The sequence below is a fragment of the Lagopus muta genome, chromosome 1 (genome assembly GCF_023343835.1).
Source record: "Lagopus muta isolate bLagMut1 chromosome 1, bLagMut1 primary, whole genome shotgun sequence".
Taxonomy (NCBI): Eukaryota; Metazoa; Chordata; class Aves; order Galliformes; family Phasianidae; genus Lagopus; species Lagopus muta.
In genome coordinates this window covers 56,868,724-56,885,413 of record NC_064433.1, presented here as the reverse complement: position 1 = coordinate 56,885,413, position 16,690 = coordinate 56,868,724, and the positions used below count along the sequence as shown (strand labels likewise).

Sequence of the window (16,690 nt, the reverse complement as noted above, 5' to 3'; positions counted from 1 at the left end):
GAGGTGTTCAAGAACCTTGTGGATGTGGCACTGAGGGGACATGGTTTAGGGGGCACGGTTGGGGTGGGTTGGCAATTGGACTTAATGATCTTAGTGGTCTTTCCAACCTTAATAATTCTGTTTCTATGATTCTAGCCCTTTCCTCCTCTTCCTCTAACAGTTTGCACCAGTTTTACAGCTCTGCCAGATGCAGCAGCCCAGCCCCAAAGGCAAATAACACAAGGAAACTCATCCCAGCCAAGGCTTGCGCTTCTTCACTTTTATTCTGTACATTTCCACACAAGTTACAATACAGAAAAAGTGTCCAAAAGGAACAGCAACCAGTTCTTTCATTGTGTACAGATTTGCTCTTTCTCCCAGTTTAAAATCTCCTTGTTTAGCAGCAGCAGTGATCAAGATACTTTATATAAATAGGAAATGCATGAAAATCAGGGAAGAAGATGCTTTCTTACTTTGTTACAAAAAAATACTTCCCCTTTTCCCTGTCCCCCACCACTGTTTATTATCTGGACCCTGATATTCTGTTAAATATAGCTGCATTTCATGGGTGCTGCTGCATGCCTCAGATTCCCTTTGCCAGCTGGCAGCCTCATGATGCTCAGCTTCAGGGCATTATGCATGGGGTCAGACAGCATAAAAGAGCCCTTTGTGATGTTATTACAACTCCTGGAACAGATGTGTGTTCAGATAATAGGATATGTACAAATACTGGAACTCTGGATCCTCTTGAAACATTGGCTGAATATGTGCATTTATTATTTGGCTTTATTGCTCTATTCAGGGATCTAAACACACTATGGAACAGTCCAGATTCTGCTCTCTGTCACACCTTATTTCATCTGGAGTGAATTCAGGAGACTGGAATTCGTCCTTTATCCTTCCACTATCACCTCCAGGAAACAACAATTGAGTGTATCCACTCTACAGCCTGATGGAAACAGCCTTTCCATCATCAATCTGTTCATCAGCATGCCACCTGATCACAGCTCCTTTGATAAACCACTATCTTGGCCTTGTTCCTATTTGCAGGAGGCACCCTCAGATCTCTAGCTTATCATTAACTCTTGTCCTTGTTCATCAGTTTTAATCTCTCATGTGCTTCATGGCCAGAACAGATGCGAGCATGAAGACCAAAGAGTCTTCTCCCTCAGATGTTTGGCTCCTTCTCCAGAAATATTTTGCATCAACTGACCCCAGTGGTGAATTTTGGGCTGTTGGAAAAGACACTCCCATAGTAGAAAGGAGCAACAGTGAGGGGTATTTTCTGAGACAGGCCCTTCCAAATGGAACACACTGTGCTCAGTGAATCCAGTATGATGATATATAACCACTTTAAAATTCAACAAAATATTATTCTCAGGAAGAAGGGCAACCACTGGAATGCTTTTATTGACTAGAAATTTCACCTGAGGTAAAAAACAAACAAGCAAACAAACAAACAAAAAAACCAACAACTGTAAGACAAGATAGTTCAAACATGGAAATCAAGCATGAAAAGTGAGAGCTAACTCATTAGAAACTTGCCATCTTCCATCACTCTTTACTATCTCAGTTTAAGTCAACTCAGCTAAAAAGCACGGGACAGAGTTAGTCCCACTTTCCTTCAACAAACAGCTTTAAATGAGGCACAATACAAAATGGGAGCAATGTTACGAGGCACAGTGAGATACTGGTGATTGGTTAATATAATGGAAATTTTTGGCCACACAAAGCAAAGCACCTTACCTGTTTGTTGGGGAGGTTGATACCATCCCTATTTTACAGATAAGGAAACTGAGGCACACAAGATTAAACGTCTTGCCCAACAAAGACTCAGTGACAGTGGCAGGAATAAAACCTCAGCCCTCTGACTCATTACACTCTCCCTTTAACCACAGCAACTCCAGAGAGATATGCTGATTAATTACAACACACAGCAAGTGTTTTCCCTATTCTGTAACACATCATTATACTTGTAAACTGCCAAAAGACAGAAGCATATCATTAAACATAGTGACCAGCTTCTGCATAAGCTTTATGTTACAAAAAAAAAAAAAAAAAGTCAGTTCTAGCTCAGAATAAATCCCCACTGAGCTAACAGTGACAGCCTCATAAACCATCTCCAGCCCTTATGTACATTGCATTTTCATTAGCACGCACTTGCAGCTTGGTATTTGTATCCATAAGAAAATAATCTTTCCCCACAAAGCATCATGGTTATTCCCAATGAGAGTCTACAAAGCCATAGCTGTTGTAAAAGCTATGCAGAAAGAAGCGAAGTAGCAGTAACAGTGGCACAGAGGAAGGCTTGTATTTTGCAGCAAAATGTTCTGCTCACTGACTCAGAGAGGACACTGAAACCTCCATGGACTGTCGGAAGGTTTGCATGGGAAATGCAGAATGTGAATTCTCAGCTATATCATCACCTAAACATCCCAAAATCATTCAGAAGTCTCCTGCTTCCATAAAGCTGGCTGCATCCAAAATGACTGGCAGACAGTTTACAGCACGAAATAATACAACAACCTTCATATCTCACACTTCACCTTGCAGACCTTTACACAGTGAAATGCTGGCATTAAACTCCCAGTTCCCTTCCCCAACACACTGCATGCTCATGGGCCAGTGGCCAAAGCTGGCAACTCTCAAGCCTGTTTCGGATTTTAACCCTTGATTAATTTTCAAGTAGGGTTGCAGGGCATATGTATGCAGAGCATATGCAACTGCCCCAGCACTAGGAAGAAAAACACACTTGATGATCCTAGTTCGGAAGAGCCTTCATAAATTGAAGGTTTGTCAATGTTCATATGTATTTTATGCCCTTCCTGGCTCATAGTGGAATGCTGGGAATATGTAGCCTCCAAAGAGGTCCCACTTTTTGCCAGTACAGTGATATATGGTTTTTTCTGCATATAAGGCAACCCCCTTTCCCTAGATCTGTGAGGTGCAGCTACTAAGCCAAAGTGAGGCAGAACTCCCAAGGGCTGCTCACTGCTTTGAAGGCTCAGCCACTTATTTTCTTTTCTCCCAAAGCTGCTGTGTGATCAAAGGAGGCAGATGGAAGAGAATCACTCTGGAGTGACAAGTAAATGGAACAAAAAAAAACTGATAAGGCCCTGCCATCTCCCCATGATTTTTTCTGAGTAGAAAGCAATGTGGCAGCAGGGCTGGCCACTTCACACCAGAGAACAGCACACTCCCTCGCCAATTGGAAGCAGCTGCCACTTCTTGCAAGTATGTCACAGAGCAGCATGGTCACATTTGCCCAGGCAAAAATTATTTAACAGAATAAACAGTGAAGAGGAGGAATGTCAGAGTAGAGCAAAAAAAGAAAGAAAAAAAAAAGAAAAAGAAGGACCAAAACTAACAACAACAAAGATGACTATTTTTTTTCCCTATTAATATTAATACTAAGTTTGGGAAGGCTACGATCTACTGCTCACATGCAAAATGCCCAAGTTCATGATGCTTCCCATTTGCTTAATCCTGAGACATTACAGTTACCCCCAGAGGTGCCCTTAGTGCTCCATGTCCCAGTACAGCAGAATTTTAATATTCCTACCTATGGCTGGGTATGGTCAGAGGACATCCAGCCATCTGTGATGCTGGTCAAGCAGAAGTGTCCTAGAGCCAAACCACTGAACATAATTTTGACCTTTCCAGTCAAAAATCAAGGCAGCGTGAACTAAGGAAGAAAACTGATCAGAAAGTAAAGACTCCAAGGAAAAGGACAAAAAATGACAGCGAAAAAAAAATAAAAAAAGGAAGGAAATGCAAAGAGCATTCAAGATGATTTTAAATCAGATTTAAATAAAATTATGTTCCATTTCCTTCCTGCCATTAGCAGCCAGCAAGCTTACGTCTTTTCTCAGATTGATGTGAATATACTGCTATCACGTGCCAAGGAGATGGGGACACTATTACAACAAGACCACAGGAGAAAACTCACAGCTGCAAACGACTCCTATTAGAACAAACACATCAGTAAGTGTTCCCCCCTTCTGAGCTTAAAAAAAAAAAAGCACTGGTTCTGTAAAAAGGGCCAAGCTGGGGGACAGTAGAGGGAAGACAGTAATTTGCTTTGTGGCCTGTAGTGATTATGTCTTTTGATGCGACTTTCTTACCATTAATTTGGAAGGAAAACCTCTGGCATCCCCAAACGTGGATATACATATAATAATTGTGATAAATGAATTACTCATTACAGTGATCTTCAACGGTTAGCATTGCAGCTCTCTGCTCAGAAAATAGCAATGCTTATATAATCCACTCTGTAGAGTCCACATTCCCGGGACCCAGCTTAGCTTTACTTTTCTAACCTTGCCTCCTTTCATTTTCTGCGTGAATGTCATGTAGGATTTTTTTTTTTTTTTTTTTTTTACAGTCCTACATAAGGGAAACTATCCATTAGAGCCCAATTAGCCAAGTTGAAATTGTTCATGTCTGTTGAATCAAGCTCAAGAGCTTCTTGAGTCTCTTCTCCATGCCTACAAACCTAACCATTCCTCGACAAGACTTGTATTTCTGAATACTTGTAAGAGCAAGAACTGCACTCTCCCTCTGCCACATGCTGAGGAAAAAAAGTGATAATTGAAGGTCATTAAGACAGTTGGAACCAGAAGGCCATTTCCCTCATTAAAATAAAGGTTAAGGCTAAGTAATGAATTGCTGTGTGGTTCATGCATTAGTACTCAGCTAATTGCTGCAGCACTTGTCATGATGGAGCGCCGGATTGCAACCACGCACACTTTGCTGAGTGGAAGGTTACACGTCAAGCATACTCCTAGACAGGGACTAATTGAAGAGCCAGGTGTTACACTTTGCTAGCAAAAAAGAGGCTGGCTTTAGATGAAGCAATTACATACGTAGTACTATACTGCTAAAACAAATGGCGTGTATTTCTTGCACGTCAAAGCATATTGGGGAGCTCTGAAATATCATTCCCTTATCAGCATTCTGTTTCTAGTAGATGAGGGCAAAAATAGGATAAAGCAAATTACTGAAGAAAACCTCTCATCTGTTCTCTTGGTTATTCACCTTCTTGTATGCATGTTTCAGTAGAATCACTGCTGGTTTAGGATCCCAAAAATCTCCTCCATAAAAGGGAAACAAAAGCATAAGCTAGACTGTTTTTAAAGGGCTAAGCATAGAATTCTTTCCAGAATTATAGTCGTGTTTATGTTGAAACAATTGCTTTTGTTACAAAGCATCCCCCTGCTTAGATTTCTTAGTAGTTGTGTGTTACATCAGAATGAGGAGTTTTTAAAATGAGAGGCTTGTGTTTCCCACTCAGTATAACTGAACACACGTGCACTGTATAGGATAGATTGTCTTTAAAAAATAAAAAAAAAAAAAAAAAAAACCTGAGAAACAAGAAACTGCAGCTGAGACTGGAATGTGGCACCCTATAAATAAGGCAGGAGACAAGATGCACTCTGATGGCTGAATACAGTAAGGTTATTCAGCTCTAAGCCTGCCTAATCACTGAAGTCAAATGTAATGAATTTACTTGCATGATCAAGGCCTGAGGGAGGAATTTTCCCCCATTGCAGTAGCAGCACACCAGGAAATCCCTTGGCCAAGGTGGGGGCCGTTGCTGCAATGCACGTGTAGAGGGGACAAGAGAACACTGCTCTCTGTGGGTACAGTCATGGGCAGGAGGGCTGGAAATTTGCCAGAGAGGCCACTGAGCTCTGGTACTGACAGGACATTGGGTAAGGCAGTCAGGAGAAGCATGGTGCCACTGCACAGCTTGGAGTACACTTACCCACAATCCTTCCTTTGACTGCTGGGTACAGAAATGAGAATCCAGGTACTTAGCCTACTTTGGGGCAGCCTATGCCAAGCTCCCACAGTCTATTGGGACTGGTAACTCCTCAGTAAAGACTGAACCATCCTTGCCCCTCTAAGTATTCTGTTTGCCCCAGAATCTGGGAGCAGGGCTGAGTTATAACTACTCTTGAAGCATTTTCATAGTGCAGTCATGACCTGCCCTTCCAAAGGGAGTTAAAGCACTGACTCTTGAGACACATCCTCTGCATAAAATTCTGGTCTTCATCAATATGCTGGCAAGTCACTTTTGGCACATTACTGAATCTCCATTGCAATCAACTGATCTTGGCAGGCAGCTCTGGGATTTTAAAGCTGTAGCTATCCAATACTAAGAAAATAGTTGCCTGCTCTGTTGCTAAGAAAGCAAAATGAAAAGATGAGTACTGCCACAGAGAACCCTGTAATACTATACCCTGTAGCCAGACAGGTATCCAGAAAGGCACACTTATATGATAAGCTGCTAAGAGGATCACTGAAATAACTAAAGATACTCACACTTCAGGCTTTAGATTAAGTAGGAAACAAACAACCAATGTCGTTTTGGCTCAGATTTCAAAGGAAAATAAAGAGAGAAAATAATGTTTGACGAATGGAAAACAGATACAGTGGAGAAAGAAATGTTAATTTAAGTATAATAGAAGAGTTCTTACACAGAAGCTTAAACACCATTCTTGCAAAGTCTCCTCCATGGATATTAGTCTGATGCGAAAGATGCAAAAAATGGAGGAAAGAAAATGACACACCTCAGATGGCTCAGCATAAGGAACTGCTTCCTTCCTGGAATATATGAAGTGTAAGGGTATAATTGTCCTTGGAGTGTTTTCAAAGTAGCCGTACTTCCAGCATATTCACATATTTCTTGTGTATCATTAAGCACCAGCAAACTTTAGATTACCAATGCACCTTGCCCATTTCATAGCTTTTACCTAGAATCAGATCTTCTCAACATGTTTTTGAGAAACTGAAAGGGTCAGCACATAATTGCACCCCACAGCAGGCATCTAGTACAGCTTGAAAGGAAAACAGTCATCTTCCAACCATGGGGTTGTGTGCTAGTGATTTTCATTAACAGGCACACTACTGTCACAGCAAAAAAAAAAAAAAAAAAAAAAAGGCAAAAATGAGCAAAAGAAGATGTTAAATACTACTTAAAGAGTATTCCACTGCCATACCAGAAAAAATAAAACACAACTATTCATCCACAAAGCATCAGCTCTGCAAATACAATTGGGAAGATCAATGGCAACAGAATATAATTTTTGTTCTATTTTCTTTATGTCTATGGTACTTCTAGAAGACAGTCCTTACGTAGCAGAATCCAGGCTACAGCACAAGTTGATACTGCTGGTGAAAAGTAAAGTGATAGTTGTCATTAAAAACACCTACAGATATCTGAAAATGTAAACCCACAGAGAAGCCTTCATGTGAAATAGTGAAAGAGTCACTGGAATCAGAGTTCAATTCCGTGAGCCAATGCAAAATTTGCCTTGCACTCCTCCTGTCTTGCATGAGTCATTCAGCCTTACTCCTCACAATACTGAAGGGTGCTATAATTAGAGAGAAAGATATGACATCATCATGCCTTGGAAAACACAGAATGATATCTCTAGCATTGAAGCATGAAACAATAAAAGTAACTGATGCTATTAAATAATAAAAGTAACTTTATTTTATCAGTGTTATAAATATTTCATTTCCCTCCATTTAACTCCAGAATGAGATAGCAAACCGGTACAATGGAACAATTCAGGAGCTCTTCAGTTCTACTGAAAAGGGTCCCCCTTAATAACAAATTAAAATGGAAAATGACATTTTGCCAGTCCATCAGCCTCAGCATCTGTGCATCCCTAGATACCTTGTTATTCAAATGGCACAGTCCTAAAAGTGTGCATGAGTCTATATATATGCATACTAATATTTATAAATATACATATATATAGCAATATACACACATATATAGAAACACCCACAGAATAGACACTTCTAGTAAATCAGAATGTTTCATGTGTAATCTAAGTGGGCTTCCAGCAGGCTCTACACAGTGCAGGAACAAATGATATTGTACTAAGCTAGATCCCAAGTACTCAAGAGATTCAATATGTGTGTGCTACCATTAACGGCTGAGGTCTGCCTGATTCTAGTGGCTGTCCAAAATTGGGAATCTCACAGCAGGGGGGAAGGAATAAGAAACAATCCTGCTGTATCCTCACCCAAAACTTCATCCTTCAGTGAACCAAGCTCTGACATCCCTGGCTGTGCATGAGCCATCACAAAAAATAATACACATGCTCTGTTATCTACGTACAATACCACACCAGTAATGCATTACTTGTGCAGTGGTTTGGACACCTTGAATGTTAAGAGGCACTACACCCAGCCAGCTCCTGTCCTAATTTCAGCACTGGGGTTTATTTCCATCACACAGTAACTGCCACCGCAGTACACTGCGTACACAGAGCAGTAAGTTTTCTAGACAACTGTCTCGCTCTGATCATAGCATCACACTCCTGCTGCTAGGGAAAAAAGCAGGCCAGGCTCTCTCATGTGTGCTCCAGCTACTTTGAGCAGTCCAAATGGCAGAAAGGAGCTCAGGAAATCTGTCTACTGCAGAACCAGCCCCTTCTGTGAACAGCGCACAACCCCTGGGCACAAGAGACACCCAAGTGCACCAAGGGGAGCACTACAGGAGATGAACAGGGATCGGGCCCAAGTCTGTATAATAATTCACATGTGGCTTCTGGAGGCTACCTGTGATCAGAGCAAACCTGTATTGTTCCACCTTCTTGTGACTTAAGGATGAGGGAGCTGCAAAGTGCTCACTGAGCATCCTGTGCTCAGGCCTCAGTCTGACCTCAGCACAGGACAAAATCCAGTCCCTGGTATCACTGAAGCTCTCTCTGTTTCTCACATCAGTAAAACAGCAAAAAGATACAACTGATGCTAGCATCGTTCATATTTTAAGTCAAATATATAGAAATATTACAGTATAGTCTTTTCTCACAGTTAGAAAATGATGCAATGCCTACCATGAAACCATACTGTGAGGGTGAGGGTCTTCCTTATGGAAGTTTCACATACACCAAAATTGTATAATTATATATTTATTTTAACCATTGCCAAATTCATTTCCAATATATACACCTTCACCATAAGCCCCTGCGTTATTATCAAGGGAAGAAATTTGGGTTTTATATTTTATTTCTCAAACGAGAATAAAGATAGAAAAAAAAAAGACAAAATACATTTCATGTCGCCATTGATCAATAGATTACAAATATATATAGTTTCCTTCCAGAGGAAGAAATACTAAAGAAATATTTCGCTCATATCAAATAAACTTTTGAAAACAGAAAAAATAAAATAATATATATATATAGCTTTTCTTTTTCTGCCACAAGAATCACTCAAAAAGGAAGGAAAAGGAAGGAAGGAGGGAGGAAAGGAAGGAAGGTGGGAAGGAAAGAGGGACGGAGGGAAGGAAGGAGGGAGAAAAAGAAGGAAGGAAAGAGAGGGAGGGAAGGAGGGAAAAGATAAACTTAAAAAGAATAAAGAAAGGATTTTCATTCATTTAATTTCCACAACTTCTACTGAGGAAGTAAAACTTATCTGAACAATGACCTGAGTTTTTTCCATGGTTTCCAAACTGCATGAGATCTTGACGATCGACATCTACCGAAGACCTATCCCTTGAAATGCATTTGAAACCAACCACTACGTGATCAGTCAAAACAAATAGCAAAGCAAAATTCAAAAATCTATTGCAAGAATTATGCCAAAAGTGGGCCACAAGTGTCTTCATAACAACTGGGCAAAGTGGAAGCTCTGCTATTTCTGGTAGCTGAATTGTCTTTAATGATAGAAAACCTGAAGGTGAAAATTTTCTGTATGTCTGTGTGTGTCTGATTTTTCTTCTTTTGTAGTTATAATCTTTGAGGTAAGACAGAGAACAGATGAGTACAGTAGCCATGGCAGGCCTTTACAGCAGCTAAGCAAGTTTAAATTTCCAAGCCTATAGTGAGTAAAGAGCTGATGCTTGTCCTTTTTCTTGGGGAGAGCCTCTCTTTAAAACTTTCTTCCATTCCCCGTGGGGAATCAGGTAGTTTACAGGTTCAGCCAGAAGAAATTTTCCTGTTCCCAATATATGCCGTGCTTGTTCATTTATTCATGGCTGACTGATGACCTCCAAGGTTTCCTTTCCTTGTCATAAAACCCATCTTTCCAGAAGTGAAAGAAAAAAAAAAAATAGCTATTAGCTTTTAGTCAGGCCCGAATGCTGACAGAAACCAGTCGGTCATTGTAAGTACAGCGTTGGTGCAAGAAACCCTAGGGGCAGCTTTCTGCTCTGTCATACAACGTGGCTATATTGGATAACCTTTCTATTCAAATGACTGTCTCATCAGGATACCATAAGCACATATGCAGCAACAATGAGGTTAGTTTTTGTTACTGTTATAAATTGACCCAAACCCTAGAAAACAAGGCAATAGGCAGAATCTTCTCCAAAAGTGAAAAAACTCTCCAGTAACAGAAGACCAAGGAAGCAGCTTCCAAAGGGATAGCAAAGGAGGGAACAGAGCAGGTAAAAACATTTTCTTCCTAAGGGCATTCCAGAACTCCTCAATATTTTTTGCTACTGCATGACCAGGACACAGAGATAACAGATACTATTTAACAGATGACAAGTGAGAGGAATGGGAGAATTAAGGGTATGCAAGAAAATGTAGGGATGGTGGAGGGCCTGGTTATATGTTTCAATGTCCCAGTTAGTTTGGTTCCCCCAACACTCACTTCTCTCTTTCTCTTTCTTTTTCTTTTTCTTTTTAATAAATTGTACAGATGAACATGGGAGAAGTTCATGCTACTTGCTGGAAGCAATTAAGGTAAATTTCCATGGCCCATGGATTCCACAGACCTTTGAATGTCCCACCTCATCCATCATGGGCTAACTTATGGAACCTAACTGTTCCGTGGCAAGACTCTGTAGCCCTTAGAAACTGGTGGCATGTCCTCTGATATTTTCCACGAGAGCGAGAGACATGTTGATTCCATCAGCTTCTTCCTCACACAGTGCCCAAGTGCTCAGGTGCAGCCTTGCTATTTCTGAAGATCCTCTTCTCTGTTTTCAGATATCAGACAGCCGTTTCCAAATCCTCATGGGGAACCATTTGGTAATTCTGTCGACTTTCCAGATAGGAGGCCAGATCTGGATCACCAGCTTGCTGAGCCCTGTCACGAGGAGTCTTACCCTATAATAATAAACAAACAGGAAGAAAAATGTTGTGCTAACATATTTAGAAGACCAGATGAAAGCATGACCCAGAAGAATTACTACAGACTCATGAGGTTCTAAAGAATTTCAAGGTCCTTGTGCAGTTTAAGACAAATCATTGAGCCCTGCAAGGTCATGTTTTTTGATACTCAGAAAGGCTCACATACTGGAAGGAACTGAATTTTCATTCTTAGGGTGCAGTGGCTATGTGAGTGAATAGTGCAATAGAATCTCCACAAAACCATTCTTGCTCTCTGGATTGATGAAGATTAACAACTCAGAAAGCCACTCCTCTGGATTCCAGCTGTTGCAGAAATACAATATATAGTACTGGAAAAGAGTCTGATCTGAAAAAAGAGATCTGAAAAAGAGATGATCTCTCTCCAGCTTACAGACTACTCCCTGCAGTTTAACATGACAGGAATTGCTATTGTCTTGCTGCACAACTCTGGAACCCATTGATCTGAGCATCTCTCAAATACTGATATAGGTTGCTTATATTCAGAAATGCTAGTGGGGCTGATTCTGTACAGTGTTTCCAAGCAATTATATGTTTTGTTGTTTTTTGGGGTTTTTTTGCAGAATATTCCTAGGTTTTAATTTTTCTCATACATCTTCTTTCTCCAAGCTTACATGGAAAGACAGTTGTGGTTAGTGTCACACCAATGAACACAGGGGCAAGTGAGGACAAAAAAAGATGGTTAGCCACCCTCAGAAAGCAAGTCAACTACAACAATCTAGCCTCATAGACACTGTGCAATCAAAAACCAAGGCTTCCCCAGGTGGTCCCTGCCCATAAACCTCTCTTTTGACCACACAAGACAAGGATGCTGCTGTGCCATGGAGATGCTTCATTCACACCCAACATACCAAATAGTTTGAGGCCAAGCTCTCACTATAGTGAAGATGACCCACACTGGGGACTGAACTAAAGTCCCTTGTACTTGTTTGAATCAATACAGTTTTCTAAGTAAAAACGTGTAAAAAGAGCTGTTCCTGGCACACACAGGGAAGCCTCAATCATGCACACAGCAGGGACGGATGCTGATCAGTCTCGCTTGGCTGCAGTGCTTTATAACTCGTTGACTAAGCTGGGTTACCTTGGAGTCTGTCTTTCTCAGCGAGGCTCCCGCATCCACCAGGAGCTGGCAGATGGCACGATGGCGCTGGCAGGCCGCTTTATGTAATGCTGTCTCACCCCTAGACCAAAGTACAGAAACCAGCAGTGAGACACATCACACTCATCAACGTTTATGAAACAGAAGGTTCAGTGAACAGAAAGGGATGATGTATTTCTGCAAGGTTGCTTCTTCCTGGCAGAGGTGGACTTGTGCACTCTCCTCCTTAGCACCTACATCCTTTGACTCAGTAAGAAAGCCTGCAGTGCACAAATAGCAGTTGGAGAACTGAGAAGTGGGAAAGAAACAGGCACATTTTTGTATTCAGAAAAACAAAAATGTCACATTCCCATCCAACCCGCAGTTCTGCTAACTGCTGTAGAGACAAAGCAAACACCTTATTTCATAGCAGGCTATGCTGGAACAATACATTTATCTTCCTGCTTTTTCTCTCCTGAATCTCCTGTTTTTGGAGGCGTGAAAATCATGCCCATCAAAGCCATGACTGGTACGCTTGCTGCCCTGGTTCTGATACCTGACCATCATGGATGCATGAGAGGAGATCTGTGTTTTTGTTTTGTACTTTTGGACTAGCAAGCTACTGAGGAAGCTTGAACACATGCTTTTCAGAACAGAAAGCTGTGTAGTAGGTGCAGGTTTATTGCAAAGTTCTTAATTCAGGGTGGGTCTACTTGTAGCAGGATTCTGAGAACGACTGTACTAATGAGGTTAAAGGAGCCAATTCATCTTTGACTAGAAATAGGAGGAAAGTAGTTTGATCTGCTTGAAGAGGTGCCTGTAGTACTACAGTCAAACAAGTAGGGCAATTACATGCACTCCAAGATAAAAAATGATAAGGATTACCTGTAATAAGACAGATGTAGAAGAGCATACATTCCCAGAAAGGAATTTCAGTCTCAGCCAATTACAGGGCAAGTTAAATATTAACAGGCAACTTTGTAATCTATCTCTAATTTATGAGGGCTAGATTCAGGTGGGGAAGATACCTGATTTCACTCTGAGAATCAAAAGAAAAATTTTCATTTTCAAGAGGTAGTGATAGGAAAACATTTGTAAAGGGAAGCCCTCATAGCTATATTCACTTGCACTTTTATTTCAGAATCTCCACAATGCCACTGTACAAGGAGAAGGAGTATATGGACTTCACCACTGCTGGACTGCCATAAGTACCCCGTGCAGAACTAACAGAGAATGTCAGTAAAGAAGAGGATGTTATGAGATGGGTAATGATAGGCTTAACCCCTATGGGAAAGGCTGTTTTGTTTCTCATACATTCTATATGTTTCCCAGAGTTATTTATGGATCACTTATACGAGAACTGGTCCAAAACTAATGCCTCCTTTTTTTTTTTTTCCCACAGCATCAAAGACAAATAGCGGTATGGCAGTAAAGCACGAATCTTTCTACCAATATTCTGTTACATTCTGTTGCCATAAGACAGATGGCAGCAGAGGGGCATTCTGACAGTGGCATCCGACGTGGAAGTGCATGCGAAGCAAAGGTGTGTCACTGAATTCCTCCATGCAGAAAAAATAGCACCTACTGACATTCATTGACACTTGTTGAACTTGTTGTTATGGAGACCAACCAGTGGATGTGAGCACGGTGAAATGGTGGGGGTGGTGTTTGACAACAGCAACAAGAAAGACATACTACATTCTGAATGGCCATGCAGAGTGCCATGTGTGCAGAGGCAGGTTCTTGTTCACTGCTGATGAAAATTCACAGTTAAAGATGGCACCTATGTTGGAACAATAGTGTTTTGTAGCTGGGAATTTGTTCTATCAAATAGTGTTATATTCTTTGCATGTGCTGTATTTTCCATGGAAATAAAAACAAAGCATTACTTTCACAGCAACTTATATACATTATTGTGATACCCTGATTATACAGAGATTTGTAAAGTCAAGTCTTTTTTTAATAATATTAGAGCTGATTGAGTTTCTAATTACTTGAGAGAAATCTTTGATGGCACAAGTTGTGTCCACTTAGAACAACCAAGACAGAGCATCCAGCACTGAATAAGAAAATTCTTGTCCTGACTTTTGAAATCAAGCCTTCATGTTGATCCTCATTGACTAGACTCTGGAAACATCAAAGCACAATGCAGGACTTGAATCTCTCTAGAAAGACTTATGAGAAATAGGAAGCAATAGAAAGAAAATCCTTTCTGGTATTCAAGAAACATTTGTTCTAGGCCTGAAAGCTACGTGTGTGTCTGTTGTTTTCAGACTTGAAGGCATTTCTGTTTGTTTATTTTTGAAGAGATGGGCCATTTTGAAAAACAAGTGAAGTTGGCTAACATAATACAAATACTGTGAAAAGCAGACAGGGTAGACTGTACTTACGTTTCACTGTCTGTCATGTCCAGTAATTCAGAAGGACCTGCAAAAGACAGTCAAATACGTTATATAGCATTTGTTTGCATATGCGAATGTACATATGCAATATGTAAAAGAAATCAACAGAAAGCTCAGTTGGCACAGATACACCAAGCTTCAAGGTAACATTTGCTTGCACAAACCCTTGCACTAGCAAAATTCTGAATGCACAGTCACTGCTGGAGTCTCAGTGCCAGGGAATAGCAGCTTCTAAATTATACTGAGAATGAATATTCATGGCATTTATTTTCTCACTCTTCACCTTGCTCAATTAAGTGGTTCACATAAGCACAGCACATTGGAAATGCTGATATAATGGAAACCCTGATATATTGCAAGTTACAATCTATTGTTAGTACTAGAGGGAAAATGTCATTAGGAAGTTGAAATTAGCCAAATTCTGTCCTGAATGACATCCCTGTGCTACTCTATTTAACAGCACTATACAGAATGTAGATCAGGGTGGAATATTCCCAGCAGTCCTTATATTGATATGCAAATTCTGTACTTTGCTGGTCAGCAATGATCAGGAAAGTAAGGTTAAGCAAAATAGAAAAGTTTTTTGTTAAGTGAGACAAAAAAAATCATTTTGTTGATGTGCTTTTGTTCTTGATATTCACTACAGGCAGATGTCTACAGCAGTAAATTCCATTGCTGAATTACAGTGACAGGGAAAAGCTAGGATTTGGATAGCATTTGGAATGAGAAGAACTTTTCCTTTTCTAGTCTGCCTTATTATTCTCCTCTCCACTTCTCTGGAGCATAGTGCCAGATGGTATGGGGCATTTAGCAAAGGGAATAGTGAAACTTCACAGGAATTTTGCTTCCTGTGCATGAATATTTCTCTTCATCACACTTTGACTTTCAAATTCAGGAGTCCTCAAGAGCTTATGGCAAATCTCACCTGAAACTGAGGAATTTCACTCTGTTTACTCACAAAGGCCTACTCACAACCTCTCTTCACTTCTTTCACTGAGTCTATGCTGAAGTGGATCTGAGCAGTCCATCTCCCTCACTCTTTTTATAACATATATATGTAGCATGTTTGGGAGAGCTGGTTGCCATGGCTCCTGGAACTGCAGATAGCTCCTTCCCTTCACCTTCCACCATCATGAGAAAGAGGTGGTCAAAAAGGTAGCATGCCTAGAACTCAGTGCATAGAGCATTGCATACCTACTGCAGCAGTTCTCCAAGCTCATTAGCCACTCTCCTAACTCTCATGCTACACCACACAGAGGTTTCACTTAGCTGTTGTGGGTTTACAGCTCCCTATCCAATAGAAGAATAATCACAAACTACGAATTCCTATAAGCACAGAAGGATACAGGAGTCTAAGCAGAGTTCCCTTGTTGAGAAAAAGAATAGCTAAGAATCTAAGAACAAAAAACAAACAACAAAAACAGACCAAACCAAACAACCAACAACTATATGAATAAAAACAACTATATGAATAATATCTCTCAGGACTAAAGAAAGCTATGTTATTTCAAAAATAAAGGTTTAATAAGCCATTTCCCATGGCTTGCTGCAATACTACCTCCCAGAGAAAAGTAGAAGGAATGACTTGCAGTGTTAACTTAGTAAAAATACGTTTCTGCTCATAGAGAGGACAATGAAGGTTGTGGTGTGATGGTGCAGCAACATATCTGAACTGGCCGCATTGGGCACATTCTTATCTGGCAAGAACAGAAAAAAGAGAGAAATTAGAAGAATGAGATCTGAGTGGACAGAAGAGCTGGAACTGAGTACGTCTGGTGAGAAAGAAAACCAAGGACAAAGGAAAGCTGGTCAGGAGGGGAGCCAAGTACTAAGGATTGAGTGAGCATTCTATAAGTACAAATCTAAACAGGTGCCAAGTACATCCTATCAGTGCACATGGGAGCTCTCCAGTAAACCATTCAAAACAAAACATCCAATGGGAGCAACCTGACTCCATCGCAGTTAGACTTAAGGCCAGATATTGCAGTTAATCAATTTACAGCATGACATGGTGCCAGAATTCATTCATTTTATTCTCTTTGACCTATCTCTAAAAGTATATGGTCCCAACTCACATTCAATCGGACTTGTTTCCTTTATTTCTTATTTAT

The 16,690-nt window shown here is 40.6% G+C and overlaps 1 protein-coding gene across 7 annotated transcripts in view; it reads right to left on the bottom strand.

The window, feature by feature from the left end:
• Positions 1 to 252: 252 nt before the first annotated feature.
• DGKI (diacylglycerol kinase iota) overlaps positions 253 to 16,690 on the bottom strand; it is a 216,543-nt gene continuing 200,105 nt past the window's right edge. For all 7 annotated transcript variants that reach the window (XM_048930903.1, XM_048930912.1, XM_048930928.1 and 4 more), the window contains 3 exons: positions 14,568 to 14,604; positions 12,181 to 12,280; positions 253 to 11,057 (listed from right to left, as the gene is read on the bottom strand). In XM_048930903.1, coding sequence (XP_048786860.1) covers positions 10,941 to 11,057; positions 12,181 to 12,280; positions 14,568 to 14,604 — 254 coding nt within the window. In that variant the 3' untranslated portion in view covers positions 253 to 10,940. The remainder of the gene's footprint in view (positions 11,058 to 12,180; positions 12,281 to 14,567; positions 14,605 to 16,690) is intronic.